Source organism: Akebia trifoliata, chromosome 3 (genome assembly GCF_017979445.1).
Source record: "Akebia trifoliata isolate Shusen 1 chromosome 3, ASM1797944v1, whole genome shotgun sequence".
In the NCBI taxonomy this organism is placed as follows: domain Eukaryota; kingdom Viridiplantae; phylum Streptophyta; class Magnoliopsida; order Ranunculales; family Lardizabalaceae; genus Akebia; species Akebia trifoliata.
In genome coordinates, this window is record NC_141377.1 from 35,161,944 (window position 1) to 35,180,449 (window position 18,506).

The window sequence follows — 18,506 nt, forward strand, 5'->3', positions numbered from 1 at the left end:
GGTAGTGAAGCAAGTAAGTGGTCCGTGTCGGCAACCAACATGAAAATGAATCGCCACCGAAAATATAGAAAATATTATCCTCAAATCTCGTTTGTTGTTTTCCATCAAACAAACTATTGAAATGAGATAATATATCCTAGAGATTCGAATATACAGATATCTCTAGAAATCTGTCTTTCTTCCTCTCATCTCATTCGTACGTTTGATATTGACGACTAAAAGTTGTTTAACTCAAACCCTTAAACAACACTGTCCTCAGATCTAAAAATAAAAACGTTACTTAAACTAGACAGTACTGGCAACTGTGAGATGCTTTACTTCCACGCGTTTTCCTTCACCATCTTTCCTTTTTGCCTCCATTAATAACTTCTCATCTTCATCTCTATTTGAAGTTCAGAGCGAAGAAGAGAGAGAGAATTTCACTCTCTTTGTGAGAATCGGTTTCGACAGCAACTGCTACTATGATCTGTGAGTGATAGAATCATCAAAGAAAAGAATCTCTCTCTCTCTCTGTATCTGTGTTGGGTTAAATTTCAATCTTCCGGGAGAAGAAGATGAGTATGTACGGGCGTGATCCATGGGGAGGTCCATTGGAGATCAATACAGCAGATTCAGCTACAGATGACGATCGTAGTCGAAACCTTCAAGATTTCGACAGAGCTGCTCTATCTCGAACTCTTGATGAGACACAACAAAGCTGGTTACTTGGACCAGGAGAGCAGAAGAAGAAGAAATACGTAGATCTCGGATGCATCATTGTTAGTCGCAAGATCTTCGTTTGGACTGTTGGTTTGCTTCTTGTTTCTGGATTTCTCGCAGGTCTCATAACCCTAATTGTCAAAACTGTCCCTCGCCATCATCGTCCTCATCCTCCTCCCGACAACTACACTCTCGCACTCCACAAAGCCCTAATGTTCTTCAACGCTCAGCGATGTAAGTTTTTTTTTTTTTTTGTGTGATCAGATCTGGCTGTTATTTCAAATTATTTTCTCGGATTTGTCTGTTTGGTTACCTTTTTAACCTAATTTGGACCAAAATTCAGAAATGTAATTTGTGTGTGTGTGTGTGTGGTGATTAGATCTGGCTGTTTTTTCACATTTTTTTCTCAAAATTTTCTGTTTGGTTGCTTTTTAAACCTGATTTGGACCAAAATTCAGCGATGTAATTTTTTTTAATGATTAGATCTGGCTGTTTTTGACATTATTTTCTCAGATTTGCTATTTGGTTACTTATTTAACCTAATTTGCACCAATTTCTTGTAGCTGGGCCGATTCCAAAGCATAATAATGTTTCCTGGAGAGGAAATTCTGGTATGAAAGACGGACTTTCAGATCCATCGTATAATAAGAATCTTGTTGGGGGGTTTTACGATGCTGGAGATGCTATCAAGTTCAATTTCCCATCTTCCTTCGCCATGACAATGTTGAGTTGGAGTGTGATCGAGTACAGTGCGAAATACGAAGCTGCGGGTGAGCTCAGCCATGTCAAGGAGATTATTAAATGGGGGACTGATTACCTTCTCAAGACCTTTAATTCTTCTGCTGACACCATTGACAGGGTCGCTGCACAGGTATAATCTATGTTTTGGATATAAATCCTGTTAATGTCAATTTTTTTTTTCACCAATTCAACTGAAAGTGTTAAAAACAAAGAGTATTTTAAGAGCATGGATAGCCATTTTGGATATACAGAGGGGTATGTATTCCAACCATGCTATCCAAAATGGTTATCCATTATATTTTATTATTGTTTAATTCAACCCAATTGTCATGAAATTACTAACGGTCATGAAGCCATCTCCAAAGACCATGAGGTCTCTTTGGAGCCAAAAATGGAGTGTCCCAAACTCCCTTTCTAAAATGACTATTGAAATCATCACTCTCCAAAATGGAGAGGGAAATGGATAGTGCCTTGGAGACCCATAAAAGGGGTTTGACTCTCCAAAATAGCAGTTGAGGGGGGATGGAGAGTCGGATGGCTACTGTATTGGAGTTGCTCTATCAATTCACATAGAAATAAGAGAACTCTGGGGATCATGGTTTTCAATCTCAGAATTTTGTTTAGTGTCTTGCGTGAATGATACCGAGATGATTCAGCAAGATGCCTCGGTTATGTCGGACAAGTAGAAGAGGAAGGGGAACTCCTCCATGGCATTCATGAACGATTCCAAGATGACTTGGGCGAGTCATCTTGGTCTCGGATGATTTTTGAAACCATGTTCAGTATCAGGGGTACTATAGATGACTGGCAAACATCCTTTTTGTTGTGACTATCCAGCATTTATCTCTGTTTTAGCACAAGTGAATTATGATTGATTAAGTTGTTTCAAAAGAAATCGTTTTCAGTGTTGTCTGCCTCTACATTGTCGCATTTGGTCAGTTTAATGTATCTGGCCTTCCATGTTCTTTTATACCATTTTGTTATTCTCCTAACTTCATTGCATTCGGGGGAATATTTTGATTTTCCTTCACCTGGACTTTAATATCAAGTATGTCATGGAACATGCTCTGATGTTGCAAGATTGTTTGTTTCTGATAGTTGTTCTCTTCTTGCTCCAACACCCAACTCCCAAATCCCTATCTTTTTCGTTCAAAAGATTACCTTACATGTATAGTCTAATTTACTTTTCTCTCCTGGCAGGTTGGTGAAGGTGCCACTTCTTCAGGAGGGACTAATCCTAATGACCATTATTGCTGGGTGAGGCCTGAGGACATTGACTACCCACGAAAAGTATACGATTGCCATAGTTGCTCAGATCTTGCTGCTGAAATGGCTGCTGCTTTAGCTTCCGCATCCATTGTGTTCAAAGATAGCAAGACCTACTCACAAAAGCTAGTCCATGGTGCGAAAACGCTCTTTAAGTTTTCGAGGGACCAACGTGGTAGATATAGTGGAGGAGGTTCAGACCCTTCGCTTTTCTATAATTCAACTAGTTATTGGGATGAGTATCTGTGGGGTGGAGCGTGGTTGTATTATGCCACTGGAAATTCCTCCTATCTTCAATTGGCAACAACACGTGGTCTTGCCAAACATGCTGGTGCTTTCTGGGGTGGCCCAGATTATGGAGTGTTCAGCTGGGACAACAAGCTTACTGGAGCTCAAGTAAGTTGGCCACTTTATCACATATATATCTTGGCTTCTGGAATCATTTGGTTTGGTTTTCTGTGAATGTTCCTGTATGAGCTTAGAGATGTTTAATGTTGCCTGTTAATCAAGTTTGATCTATTTTACTCTACAAACCAAGATAAACTTCTTGAAAATCCTGTTTGTTTATTTGCTGATGCAATGTTTATTTTGCGTTTTCAGGTCCTTCTCAGCAGATTGAGACTTTTCTTGAGTCCTGGGTATCCATATGAAGACATGTTAAGCACTTTTCACAACCAGACAAGCATTGTCATGTGCTCGTACTTACCAGTTTTCACTAGCTTCAACAGAACTAAAGGTTTGTCAACAACCCCTATTTCGGTATCTACTATGTAGGGTCAGGATCAAGGGACATATGAAAAAACATATGTAAAAACAATGTAACACTAATAAATTTTCAAAATACGGGTTAGAAGTTTCGGATTGAGCTGATTTTTTGTGAGGATGATCTCTATGATGGGAAGATCATCCGAAAAAAATAAATCAGTCCAATCTGAAACTTCCAACCCCATTAAAAGTGATTTAGAATGTGGACCATCGATTTTTTGCCAATTTTTTTTCAATAATTTGTAAATCACTTTTGATGGATTTAGAAATTTCAGATTGAGCTGATTTTTCGTGAGGATGATCTTCTCATCATAGTGACCATCCTTGAAAAAATTCAGCTCAATCCAAAACCCCTAACCCATCTTTTGAAAAACCATTGTTTTTACATACATATGTCCCTTGAACCGCCCCCTACTATGTAATCTAGAATTGAAATCTTAGTGCAGGTGTATCATACTGAGATATACTCTTCTTTGGGATTTTATCGTAGGAGGTTTGATACAATTAAACCACGGAAGGCCACAACCCCTTCAGTATGTTGTTAACGCTGCCTTTCTAGCCACTCTATACGCTGATTATCTTGAAGCCGCAGATACACCTGGATGGTATTGTGGACCCAATTTCTACTCAACCAAAGTTCTGCGTGAATTTGCCAAGACCCAGGTATGTACCTTTTTCCATGTTGCCTCTTAAAGAAAATGGGGAAGAACTCTCTATGCTATAGATTAGAAAACGCTAGTCATGGTATCTGAAAATTATTTTATGGATTTTGGCAGATCGATTATATCCTCGGTAAGAATCCTCGGAAGATGAGCTATGTTGTTGGCTTTGGTAATCATTTTCCAAAACATGTTCACCATAGGGGAGCATCGATTCCTAAGAACAGAGTTAGGTACAACTGTAAAGGAGGGTGGAAGTGGAGGGACACTACAAAGCCAAATCCCAACACAATTGTTGGAGCCATGGTTGCAGGCCCTGACAAGCATGATGGGTTTCGTGATGTTCGTACTAACTACAATTACACAGAGCCGACTATTGCAGGCAATGCAGGTTTAGTTGCTGCACTTGTGGCTTTGTCAGGTGAAAAATCTGGAATTGACAAGAACACCATATTCTCGGCAGTACCACCAATGTTTCCAACTCCACCACCACCTCCGGCCCCATGGAAACCATGAAGGTTATCTCAGAAAACGTGGTTTTCATGGATTTTTTTTTTTTTTTTGGCTGTGAAGCCAATAGTGTATTTGTATGTATTGAGAACCAAACTATAAATTCATTTGCAGCATAACATTTCATGATCCTGAATTCTGTAGTATTTAAACTTCATGTCAAGTGAAATATCTAATCCTAAGGAAGTAAAATATTTTAATAATATTGACTTTCAACAAATAATATATATATATATTTTTTGCTATATGACATGCATATCATTCAAAGAAGGTCAATAAGTATAAGATTAATAATTGAATGTAGGAGAGATGAGAATATTGAAATGGATGAGTGTTAAAATAAAATTTAAAATGCATTGGAAAAAAAAAAATGTATGGGTGCTTCTAAAAGGTGATAAATTAAGAGAAAGTTGACTTGGATGATTTGATCAATGTTCAATGAAGGCCAATTACAATCTTTAAAAAACAAAAAAAAAAAGGGCGGAATGGGTGGGGTGGGAATTATTTAATGATTCAAGGCACTAATTTTTCTTTCTTATTAGTCATTGACTTTTAAGAGTGAGCTAAATATTCCATTTAGTAAATTCCTCTTTACTAATCAGGTCTTGAACTCCCCTTTAGACATTTCTCACAACTGAAATGTTGAAATTGCTCTAATCATTCAAATTCAATATTTTCATTCCAAAAAAATTAAATTTCTGACTTCCTAATCAAGTTTTGGAGATTCCATTCCGATGAAAAGGATTTGAAAAAGAAGAAAAATCATTTTCAAAGATTTTTTCAAGTATTTTGAAGTTGTAAGTTAAAAACCCACTAAGAACTAGGGTTTTCTTACGTACATTTACTTCAATTTTTTTTTATCAAAATCGACCAAGGATGGTTTTTTTGGTTTGAAATCATCTACACAAGTCGTTATGTCAAGTTTTAAGTATATTTTTCTATGTATTTTAGTTGAAAAAAACTCAAAAAAATAAAATCGGGTAAATTTTATAGCATCGAGGTCAGTAATTTTTTTTTTAAAGTTTAATATTTTTATTGTCGAAAAAATCTGATTTCTCACAACTGAAATGTTGAAATTGCTCTAATCATTCAAACTCAATATTTTCATCCCAAAAAATTGAATTTCCAACATCCTAGTCAAGTTTTGGAGACTCCATTTTGATGAAGAGAATTTGAGAAAGAAGAAAAAAAATCATTTTTAAAGGTTTTTTCAAGTATTTTGAAGTTGTATGTAAAAAACCCACTAAGAATTAGGGTTTTTTTTTATATATCAAAATCGACCAAGGATGGTTCTTTTGATTTGAAATCATCTACACAAGTCGTTATGTCAAGTTTTAAGTCTATTTTTCCATCTATTGTAGTTGAAAAAACTCGAAAAAACAAAATCGGGTAAATTTTATAGCACCGAGGTTAGTAAATTTTTTTTTTTAAGTTCAACATTTTTATTGTCGAAAAAATCTGATTTCTCACAACTGAAATGTTGAAATTGCTCTAATCATTCAAACTCAATATTTTTCATCCCAAAAAATTGAATTTCCAACATCCTAGTCAAGTTTTAGAGACTCCATTCCGATGACAAAGATTTAAGAAGAAAAAACCATTTTCAAAGGTTTTTTCAAGTATTTTGAAGTTGTATGTAAAAAACCCACTAAGAACTAGAGTTTTTTACATACATTTACTTCGTTTTTTGATCAAAATCGACCAAAAATAGTTCTTTTGATTTGAAATCATCTAACAAGTCGTTATGTTAAGTTTTAAGTCTATTTTTCCATGTATTAAGTTGAAAAAACTCGACAAAACAAAATCGGGTAAATTTTATGGCACTAAGGTTAATAATTTTTTTTTAAGTTCAATATTTTTATTGTTGAAAAAATCTGATTTTATTTCTTCAAGTTTTTCCAACTAAAACACATGAAAAGATCTACTTAAAACTTGACATAACGACTTATGTAGATGATTTCAAACCAAAAGAAATCATCCTTGATCGATTTTGATACAAAAAAAAAGTAAAAGAATTGAAAACCCTTAATTTCGTTATACATTTTTGAAAAAAAATACGTTTAAAAGTTGAAAATAAGAAGTATATGATTTCCATTCGTCATTCACAATAAAAAATTGTCGAAAATTATTGGAATTCCGATGGAAAACCTAGGTATGTGAAGAAGAAAAAAGGGTAGTTTTGATATTTCAAAAATATTATAAGGTCAGATGAGGGTGAGGGATTGATAAAAAAAGAGGGATTTACTAAATGGATTATTTATCTCACCCCTCAAGATTAAAGACTACTAAAAAAAGAGGAAAAAAAAAGTTAGCAGGATCATTAAGTAATTTTCCCCCCAAAAAAATTCTCAATTTGAAAGTCCTAAAACAGTAAGAGGAAGACCTAAACTTACTTTCAATAACAAAAAAACTTGAAACTTGAAACTTGATTTCATACACGGTGGAATGTCAATCAAGTTAACCACATTAAACTGTACATCCACGTGACATGATATTAAAAGGATTGCTTACGAGTAAATAGGGAATAACATTCATAGTTGGAAGTCCTCAACACCAGACAGGTTCACTGCTTTATACTTCAAGTGCAGTCCTGAATACTGGTATTTTTCCTTTTTTATGTTTAGGGTTACAGTGATCATCTCCAAATCAGAATAGATGTGCATCAACATCAGTCAATTACTTAATAGCAAAAGCAAATAACTTCATTCAGGATACAGGCCAGAATGACAAGTAGGGCAAAGTGGCACAGAAGACGGGATTTTAAAGAAGCATCAAACCATGAGATTACTTTGTATTAAAAGCCATGCAAATGATCCTACCAAGGGATGCTCTCTCAGACTGCTAGTTCTGTTCGAGAAATGAGGATTCCATCTGTGTCTGCATAAAGCCATTCGCCATCAGAAATTCGTGTTCCAGATATTGTAATGGGCACGTGTTTTTCTCCAATGCCCTTTTTATTAGCTTTCATTGGATGGGAAGCCAAAGCTCTCACACCAATATCACACCCATTGATCTCTTCAACGTCACGTATACAGCCATTGACCACTATACCGGCCCATCCGTTGTGCTGAGCTTGCTGGACTGGATTACCACCCAAAATCGCACACCGTAAGCTCCCACCCCCATCAACAACCAGAACTCTGCCATCACCTTTCTCCTCAAGAAATTCACGAACCAGGACATTGTCCTCAAAGACCTTAAGAGTTACTACTGGTCCAGAGAAAACTTGGCGCCTACCATAAATCTGGAAAACTGGTTGGAGTGCCCGGAGTTCACCACTAGCAATCAGTTGTGGGTGCCCATCACAAACTTCAGCAGTTGTGGCCATCGACATTTTATTTCAAGCACCTTTGAGGGATGAACAACAAAAACTGCATTTAGATTAGTGCACATGGCATGGTTACTTCTATTCAAAAAGAAAAGTGAAAACTGCCTGATGGAAAAAATGTCAAGAATTCAACTATAAGCATATTTGAACAGTCTACTTATACCATATAGTTTGACCCAGAACATGTCAGTTTTATGTTTATATATTTCCGTACTTAAATATATTCATAGGAATCCCTTTCAGACTTGGTTATTTATGAAAAGGAGGTCGTGGATTCAAAACTTACTAAGAGAACTTTTTACATGCCATCTTGCATGTACAATAATGTGCCTGTTATGGTCCTACAAATCCTCGTTGAGATGATGACAATCATACGATAGTAGCCTTCGATTGAGCTAATGTATTATTTTTGTTAAGTATAAACAATTCATACATACAATTGGGGAAAAAAACATAGGGGTAGTAAATGAGATTGAGAAGACCTACCAAAGCAAGAAAAGGAAAATAGAAATAAAAACTATGAGTCAGAACAAGAAATATGCTTCCCAATGGATTAAAGACCATCTGAAAACTGATCTCCTTAAACGTAAGGGTCTTGTCTTGATGGACTTTTGTTGTTTATGTAAAGCTTGTGAGGAGTCTGTGGACCACATCCTTATGCATTGTGTGGTGGCTCATAGTGTGTGGTCCTATTTTCTTGCTTTCTTCAAGGTTTCTTGGTGTCATCCCCACTCAAGTACAACATCTTTTCTGGCAGGTTGAAGATTTTGTGGAATTTCTTGCCTTTTGCAATTTGTTGGTGCTTGTGGAAAGAAAGGAATGGGCACATGTTTGATGGGAAGGAAAATTCTTTGCAGGAATTAATTTTTAATATCTTTGGTTTGTTGTTTTTTTTTTTTTTTTGGTGTAAATGGTTCAAGGATTTTAGAGGGTTGTTTTTTGAAGATTTTCTTTTTAAGTGGGGTAATGTTTGTAGCGGGAGATTGTAGTTCTGTTTCTTTGCTTTGAGGACACCTTGTCCTCTTATTAATAAAATTTCATCTTGGGGAAGAACTTTCACTTGGTCGAATAATCAGGAGGTTCCATCACTCTCCAGGTTGAACAAATTCTTGATATCTAGTTCCTAGGAGGAATATTTGAACTTTATGGTGTAACCATCAATTTCTAAACCAGTTTCAGACCACAATCCTATCTTTCTTGAAGCTAGATTGGTTGTCAGTCATCCTATTCCATTCAAATTCAAGAATATGTGGCTCCTTCATACTAATTTTAGTGTTAATTAACTATCAAAAAAATTTAAAAGTTAATCCATGAGTGGACTGTGTTTTCCTTCTCTGGAAAGCCCGGCATCAATTTAGATGCAAGTTGAAGTCTCTAAAGTAGAAGCTGAATGTATGGAATAAGAAAAAATTTTGGGAGGGCTGATTTTTATCGGATGAAATTGCCTCCTTGGATAAAAGAAAGCTAGAAGAGCTAACATAAAAGTAGACTTTTCCAAAAACTGGTAGTTATTGAAGACATCATTTGGAAACAAAAATCAACGGTCAAGTTGTTAAAGGAAGGGAACACAAAATTCTTGCATTGGAAAACATAAAGTCATAAGAGAAATAATTGTATCTAAAATTAAGGATCAATGTTTCAAAATTGGAAGGGGTGATATAAGGAGTTTAGAGGTGTCTTCTTTGAAGCTTTTATGGGTAGATGGGACAAGGTTTGTAACATTTAAGTCAAGGTTGGGTTGCTAGTAGTTTGTATTTTTTTTTTTTTTCAACCTTCCATCTATCTTATTTCTGTATTTGGTTGGTCTCCTCGACTTCTTTCAAATGAATTGCTTTTATCCATAAAAAAATCCTCTGGGATTTTATCTCTTTTGCTAATGCTACATGTTTGGGGCATCTGGAATGAGAAAAAAACAAGAGGGTTTTCGACATTAAAGAGCGGAATGCATCATTTCTATTATGAGCATTTTGTTTTACTCGTGTCGGCTGTTTCAATTTTGGAGGTTCTTTTTGACATTCAAACTTGATCAAGTTCCTTTTGAGTCACCCTAGAATGATAAAAGGGAGTGGACCAGTAACAAGGAAACATGGTTTTTAGTTAGCTTGTTCCGTTTAGCTCTAGCACCCCAAGGCTTGTCTTCTTTCCCAGTTGGCCCTCAAAAGTGACATTTTTTCATTTGGTTGGTTGCCTCCAGTAAAATCCTAACTCTTGATTAGAAAAGGGGTTGTTATGCCAAACTTTTGCTTTCTGTGTAGAGTGAGTGGTGAATTGGTTGATCATATTTTGTTACATAGTCCTTTTGTCGCAAAGATTTGGGATCATTTTCTGTGTTTGTTCCAAATCAATTGGGTGTCCCCAAATTTTGTCTGGTCTCTGTTCCAAGTTTGGAGTCATAATATGTTCTTGGGTATCCTCTTTGGGCCCTCATGCTATCTACTTGACCACTAGGAGAGAGAAATCAAAGAGTTTTCCAAGGGGTGGACAGTAATTTTCATGAGTTGATCTTGCGAATCTTAGGGTTGTTGTTCTACTGGAGTAAGCTAGATCCAGATTTTAAAGGGGTATTTTTTGAGGAGTTTGTTTTTAGATGGGAGTCAATGTAACATTGTAAAGTCTTCTTCTCTTCTGTTCTTTGGCTGGTTATCTCAACCGCCCTTCTCTTTATCAATAAAAAATTTTACCTATAATTTTTCTTTTTTAAATCTTCGTTTCTACTTTCTATAAATTTTCCCATCTTTGATTGTTTTTGTTGAAGAAATATTGCAAATGTCTTTAGGATATATTATTATGAACAAACTATCACAAATATGCAATAGATTATCAACTTATGATAATATAGCTTCGGATATACTTGCAAGATGAACAGATTATGATTGAATTTACCACTATTCATACCCATGGCCATATCCCAGAAAATTTAAAAGGAAAAATAGATCCCAGATTTCATTTCTAGACATATTTGTAACTAGAAATCAAAGCATATCTATTATTTATAAAGGGTATATATCAAATTAATATTAGAAAATTAACATCCTAGGCTGAACCTACAATTGTGGAAAAAGAAGAAGCAAACTCTTGATTCACCACTAAAAGGACCCAGTTTTACAAAAATAGAAAAGCTAGGCCTTTCACCAAACACAATCCCTTGCATTCAATGCTGCTAAATATACTATTTCTATGCATTCAAATATGTAGTGCAAAAATGTTGATTACCTATGCCAGACATTCAGATAATTAAGAAAAGGAAAATTACTGAAATCATTTTCATAAACTGTATCAGGTTTCATTTTGGAGGAACCAAATATAGTGGAAACAGAGGTAAAGTGCCCTTTAATTGGTCAAGGAAAGGGTTAAGGTTGGCAGTAAGGGTGAGCAAAGTCCACTTCAACCGATCAAAACCCTAACTCTAGGCTCCAATGATAGTGATGAGAAAGTGAGAGTGAGAGAAAGAAAATCCCCATTTCAGTCTCCATTAGAAGGGTGTGGGGATAGATTGTAGAGTCTTAAACCTTTAAAAGGATAAAAGCAATGAGAATAAAAAATGACTGAGAGAGTCCACGTTACTTTCCATTAGCTTCACAAGATCAATCATAAATGATATACAAGTTACCATCATGATCGCAAAGTTAATCAAACCTCTGAAAGGATGAAAGCAACTACAAAAACAATTGAGAGAGTTCATGCCACTTTCCATTAGCTTCACAAGATTAACGACAAATGATATATAAGCTACCATCATGAAATTCAACGGGGATAGAGGATTAAATAAATTAATTAATTAAATAGGCCAATACAACCAAAAGTATTAGTTGCACAAGAGTTGTAACGTCTATGGTTCAACAAATCAGAACTAAAATAAACTTAGTATCTATGTTTGCTTGGATTTTAATGAACACAAAGCCTAAACAACATTGAATGATCCAAACATACACATTATATACAGGGTACATGAGCCTGAAGCAGAACTATGTACTACATCCTAGACTCCTTAAGCCAATGAAGTAGTAGACAACTAATGGACCCATCAAGGTTTGAGATGTCGTTTCGAAGGAAAAATTTTGCTTAAGAAAAAAAACTGATACTGTATCAGTTGAAACACTCAATGTTTCGTATTGGTCTTGACTGACAGCGATAACGTATTGGCCGACACATTCCTATATTTTTGAACCATGAATGGACCCCAAGCTTGCCTGCAAAATGGTAAAGTTATCAAGGGTAGTGCTCTCTAAATCATCAATTGAATGAAGACCCTAATGTTATCGCCATTAACTAAAAGATTTTTAATTTCCTGTTGAGCTTTCTCATTCTACTTCTCTTATCCACCATTACAGATCTCTATGATCATAAGCCTGCAAGTTTTCATTCCTCCTATGATCTTTTGATAGATCTGAGCTTCTAAAGCTTTTTGGTGAGGAAGTCAAACTATACTTCCTTTGTTTTTTTTTTTTTGTTTTTTGTTTTTGTTTTCTTTTGGAGGGGGGTCTTAAATGTGGGATTGTTTGGGTGCTGTTGGGATGTCTAATTTGAAGAGTTATTTCTGAAGTTTTTTTTGTTGGATCTATGACCTTTTGTGTTCTTTAATCTGTGAATTGGTGAGAAAAAACTCATTTTTTTTAAAAAGTAATTGAGTTCCTTTTTTTTTTTTCAGTAAGAGATTTTATTGGGCAAAAACCCATTTCCTGAATCTAGTAATTTCTCAGCAAATCCATCCTTACAAGCTTCATAATCCCCTCAGTATTACTTGAATATGGATCATAAAAATCAGTCTTTTGAAGTTGAACCACTCACACTACAATCTCAATTAAAAAAAAAAACTAGAAAAGCTAGAGAGATCTAATTAAATCCAAAAAAAGAGAAACATTTGAGACAAAGAGATCTGAGAGAGAGAGAATATTGTACCTGTGAGTACCGTTGTCCGGCCTCTCCTGCCCAGGTCGCCTCTCGTCTGCTGTGTTTGAAGGTCGTCGGGATCGCACTCTCTCATCTTTATGATTCTGTCTGCCACTACTCTTTAGTATTCTAGAGATGCCCCTCAATATTTTTCTCAAACAATACATCCCTTGACCTAGATCTTTTATAATAGACTAACCGAAAATGACCTAAAGGCCTTCATCTCATCCATCTCTGCACACTGCCAAGTGCCAACTGATTGTTTCTCTCATAGATCCATTGTTTAAAAAAACAAAAAAACAAAAAAACAAAAAAACATTGATCTATTTCCACTTGCCGAGAACTAAACGTAGCAATGGGTCGGGTATTGTTAGTGTTAGTGTCTTGTTGAGATAAGGGTATTCTAAAAATTTATCCAACCCAAACCCGATCCATTTAATAATCGTGTCAAAAATTTAAAATCAAACTTGACACTTTTATTAAATAGTCAGGATTCCTTGACTCATAAGAATGATTCATGAAAAAAACACATGATCCCAATGCTTTAAAAGTAAAATCAAATGGTTGAGATTTATCCTTGAGATAAGTATTTCTGAGATTTGTATTATCAAGATACTCATAAAGCTTAACCATTGGATTTTGTATTTAAAGGGTTAAGATCATGTGTTTTTTCATGAGTTGTTCTTAGGAATCAACGAATCCCAATATTTAATCAAATAGATAATCTAACTATCCATGTAAGGCATTCACTTAAAATTCTAATTTTAAGTGAAAAAATAAGTTTAATTTTCACCATAAAAAATAAATACCATTACTAAAATTAGAGTGACAAAATCATAAACTATTGTCTTCCCACATAAATTAAGTATTGCAACACATAAGCTAAGTTGCATCGTCAAACATGTGCCACAGCAAATTAAAGGGATTGGAATGAAGAAAAAGAGAAGGAAAAATTACTTAATAGACCTTGGTGGAGGAATTTTTTTTTTTTTTAAAATAGTCCCTAAGTTTTGGTTGATCTCTTAATAATCTATTTAGTAAATTTTTCTTTTCTTGATAGTCTCTGGATCTCATCTCCCGTGTATATAGTCTTTGAAATATCCAAATTATCATTTTCTCATCTTTTTCGTTTAGTTAAGTTTTCAAATGATGATTACAATCATTTCCGACGATCTTTGATCATGAATGAAGAATTCTCTTAATTTTGAACATTTATACTTTTCTTTTCGATGATTTATAAAAAAAATGAAGAACGAAATTGAGATTTTAAAATTTTTGATGATTATGTTGTAATTTTTTAATTTGTAGCTATGATTTATGAATTTTGGGTATTTCGAGGAGATTTACCCAGTATCAAACTCAAACAAAAGAAAAAGAAAAATCTCGATCACATTTACAATATCGAGTTCATCACTTTTTATTGTCTATTTCAACATTTTTATTGTCGAACTCACGTCTTAGTGTTGAATTCGCCATTTTTTATTGTCTAGTTCAACATTTAATTATTGTTAAGTTCGACGGATTTTTTTTAATGAAAATATTGTCAAATTAGACAATAATTAAATGTTGAATTAGAGAATAAAAAGTGGTGAACTCGACACTGTAATGTGAACCAGATTTTTTTCGTTTTTTTAACTTTGATACTTGGTAAATATCCTCAAAATACCTAAAATGCATATATCATAATTGCAAATCAAAAGTTACGATGTAATTATTAAAATATTAAGATATTCAACTTTGTTCTTTATTTTTTTAATGAAATATTGAACCAAACAAAAAAAAAAATGTTTAAATGTTCAAAATTAAGAGAATATCATTCTTCATTCGTCATTCACAATCAAAGATCGTCGGAAATGAGCAAAATTATCATTGGAAAACCTAACTAAGAGAAGATGAGAAAATGGTAGTTTGGGTATTTCATAGATATTATAAACGTGAGATGAGGTCGAGAGACCATTAAGAAAATAAAACATTTACTAAATGAACTATTAGGAGACTGCCCAAAACTTAGGGACTATTTAGAAAAAAATCCCTCCACCGAGTCCATCAAGTAATTTTTTCAAGAGAAAACGCGTGCATAGCCTGTACACAAACTAGGTATCTTCACATGTAAGAAAATAATAATAATATTAAAAGCATCTTTCTATACAAAAATTAGAAGACCAAAGTTCTTAGATTTATGCCACAAGTTAACAAAGTCGGAAACTTTCCTTATTCACATAGTTAGAAAGATGTTTCTTTTTCCCAAACTAAAACCTTAACGCTTAATTATTTTAAAATATCTTTTCTATTTATAATATTTGGAAAAATATATTATGAAAAAATTCTATAAAATTCAAGCAAAATCGATAATTTTAAAAATCCTTAAATCTTTGTTCATATTTGAGATATCTTCTATGTTTTATGATTTAAAACGATACGTTAATTACACAATAATTAATCATATCAAAATGGATTAAGTGAGTCAACTCCTCTAACCTAGGCATGACTTATTTAATAATCATATTAGATGGATTGACACTATTATGACCTAAACCCAATTAGACTTGATCCAAACTATAGGTAACAATCTTAACACAGTCCTGTGAACACGACTTGAAAACAACACAAAATTAGTGGATTTAAGTTAAGCCTACTTGGATTTGAGTCATAACAATGTCGACTTGTCTGACACGATTATCAGATGGGTTGTGTCTAGGTTAGAGATGTCAACCTGCTTAACCTGTTTTGACATGCTTAATTATTGTGCATTTCGTTTAAAATCATGAAACATAGGAGGTATCTCAAATATCAACAATTATTTAAGGATTTTTAAAATTACCCACTTTTTTATTATAATTTCATAGAACATTTTTATAATACAATTTTATTTTTCAAATTTTATAAAATATAAATGGTATTTTAAGATATTTTTCAAATGATTAAGGGTTAAACTTTTAGTTTGGGAAAAAAAAATACTTTTATTATTATTAAGTTAGTAAGAACCATTTCCTGATTGTATTATCTTTTGGCATCTAAAAGCGTGATCCAATGCAATAAAGATGTAGAGGACAAGATTCTAAGAACAATGAATTTTTTTTTTTTTTTTATAGTGGAGATGAAACTTATTTTTTTCACTTAAGATTAGAATTTTACTGGACGGGTTATATGGTTTGTGATAGGTTACCCATTTAATAAATGTGTTGGGTTTAAGTTTTTTACACAATTATTAAATGGGTTGGGTTTAGGTTAGGTAAATTTTCAGAATGCAATTACCTCAACACAACACGAACCCAACTCGACCCATTATCCAAACCTAGTAATTCCACTTCGTGTTCACTATTCATGTCTGAGAAACCTTTATTTTTTTACCCAAAAATCCTACACATTGTTTTGTTGTTTGAATTTTTAAGCAATAGATTTGAATCATTGTAGGCATGATACAATTATTAATTCAATTTAGAATTTGCCTTAGAATCATTTTGTGTGTTGGAGTTTAGCCTGATTTAGCCCCAAACGAAAAGTTATGCTAAGTTGATAAAGATCAATGTAAAAAAAAAAAAATGGTAAAATCCAAAAAATTAAGCTCTTAATTATCTTCTACCATAATTTTCTCTCCACTTAATCCTTCCATTGATTTTTTTTTAACATACATGCGGCATCATGTCATTAATTCATCAGCTTAATCATTTTCAATTCCTTGGGAGTACAGTCATGTATTGTCCAAACCTATGTTATCCAATTCATTGCTATTTGTCCCAACCACGAATCAATACGGAGCTAACCAATTCACGGTATGAATCGTACTAGATTTGTAAAATCAAGTGAACCACAAACCTATCGAATTTTGCTTGGGTTCGACAAACCAAAACATTTGATTCAGCAAACCAAAGCGTTAAGTTCGGCAAACCCAACAGTTTGGTTTGGTGAACCAAATAATATTTTAGTTGTTATATTTTTTTCATGTTCATATTTATAATTTTGATTATTTTATTGATTTATTTTTATTTAACTTAGAATTTTTTAATATTATAATTATACTTATAATTTGTATACTTGAATTATATATGCACAAGCGAACCAAGTTAACGAACTGATCTAGGAAATCAAAGCAAATCAAGAAACGAATTATCTTTACCTACCTCTACGAATCGGGTTCATTCTAGAGTGGCAAACCCTGAACATGAATTCTAACCAACAAACTAGGTAATATAGGTCCAAACTATTGACATTAAACATGTTTTGTTAACGTGCCTGATGAGGAGATCATCCTCACCAAAAATCAGTCTATTATGAAACTTCTAACCCCATCAAAAATGGTTTACAAAAATCGGACGATCCACAATTCTTCAACTTGTAAAATAAGGTTAGAAGTTTTGGAATGAGCTAAATTTTTGTGAGGATGATCTCTTCATCATAAAGATCATCCTCACAAAAAATCAGCCCATTCCAAAACTTCTAACTCCTATTTTGAACAATGTTTGGCTCTCTTTAGGGCCTCCAAACGCCACCTTATATATACACACACACACACGCACACTTCCTTCTTTAAAATACTATTATCAGGTTTAATTAAAGAAGTCTAACTTACAAACTAACAAAAATATGACATCTAGATCTAAATTTTCAAGTTCATAAAGAAAGTATTATTTCAAAACATGTTTTAGATTATAATTATTCAAATAGTAAAGTATTAAAATAAAAAAAGAAATGTGAAAATCAATCAATCCAAGCATGGCCTTTTTCCATGTGCAATCCCGTGAAGCCTTTATTCTAGAGTTGAAATGCAAGATCTGGCAACCTAACCTCCATGTGATGAAGCAGATGTTGCAATGAGGGTCATATAGAAGTACTCTAAGCGTGTAAAATAGTTGAGTAATTAGAAATCCTTTGAATGAATTCTCCGAAGAAAAATGTAACCTTAGGAAAAGTGTTCTAATCTCTTGAAGATTAACACCAATATCTAAGAATTTTGTTTTTTCTAATTTCTTATTATGTTTTATTTTTAATCTCACAATGTAATTTCAATTGATCTATACATAAATCTTGATTTCAATGGTCTTGATTCGTGGTTTCACAAAAACCAATTCGAAGATTTTAAGTATAGAGATCATGGATTTAAAATTTTGAAAACGAGATTTATGTTAATTTTTTGGAGTGCGGTTTCTAAGAAGTGAGAGCGCCGGTTTCATCATATGAAAACGTCCAAAATCATGAATTCACCCTAAATCCGTCAAACCTCAGTTTGAGAGTGGGAATGTTGGCCTAATTACAAGGTTTGGGTTACTAAGTAACTACCTCAATCCCATAATCATAGTTTATGAAAAATGACACAATTAATTTTCTAAAAATTACAAAAATAACCTTCTATATACTATCTTCAAAATTACCTTATTTTAAATTTTAAATTACAATCTCATAACCCTTTAATCATGTTAGTTACTTTTTTTTTTTTTTTTGATAAAAAGGGTATCCGGACCAGTTTGAGCACACCAGACTAATCCCTACGCCCCGCACCCAAGCTTTACCTCACGTGAAATAGTGCGTGACCACCAAGATTTTTTATGGGTAGTGGGATTCGAACTTGAGACCAAAGAAGGAGCAGACTCCTTGACCCCAAGTCGGTGCCATTCAGCCACCCCCTTGGTTACTTTCCTAATATTACCAAA

General features: G+C 33.8%; 2 protein-coding genes across 3 annotated transcripts; one reads left to right on the forward strand and one right to left on the reverse strand.

Annotated features, from left to right (window-relative positions):
- The first annotated feature begins 282 nt into the window (after nucleotides 1–282).
- On the forward strand, nucleotides 283–4,863 carry LOC147406582 (endoglucanase 9-like). The gene is made up of 6 exons (XM_086434680.1): nucleotides 283–933; nucleotides 1,263–1,570; nucleotides 2,641–3,102; nucleotides 3,307–3,442; nucleotides 3,962–4,134; nucleotides 4,248–4,863. The coding sequence occupies exons 1-6, from the start codon at nucleotides 555–557 to the stop codon at nucleotides 4,644–4,646; spliced, it is 1,857 nt and encodes a 618-aa protein (XP_086290806.1). The 5' UTR covers nucleotides 283–554; the 3' UTR covers nucleotides 4,647–4,863.
- A 2,266-nt stretch (nucleotides 4,864–7,129) lies between these two features.
- Nucleotides 7,130–13,019, reverse strand: LOC147406583 (putative 4-hydroxy-4-methyl-2-oxoglutarate aldolase 2). Of its 2 annotated transcripts, none has more exons than XM_086434681.1 (2): nucleotides 12,868–13,019; nucleotides 7,130–7,988 (listed from the first exon to the last, which is right to left on the reverse strand). In XM_086434681.1, exon 2 carries the CDS (start codon nucleotides 7,972–7,974, stop codon nucleotides 7,474–7,476), a length of 501 nt encoding a protein of 166 aa, XP_086290807.1. In that variant the 5' UTR covers nucleotides 7,975–7,988; nucleotides 12,868–13,019; the 3' UTR covers nucleotides 7,130–7,473. The 2 variants fall into 2 exon arrangements, with proteins under 2 accessions (XP_086290807.1, XP_086290808.1); XM_086434682.1 differs by having other exon boundaries at nucleotides 7,130–8,011; nucleotides 12,868–12,982.
- Between the last annotated feature and the right edge of the window lie 5,487 nt (nucleotides 13,020–18,506).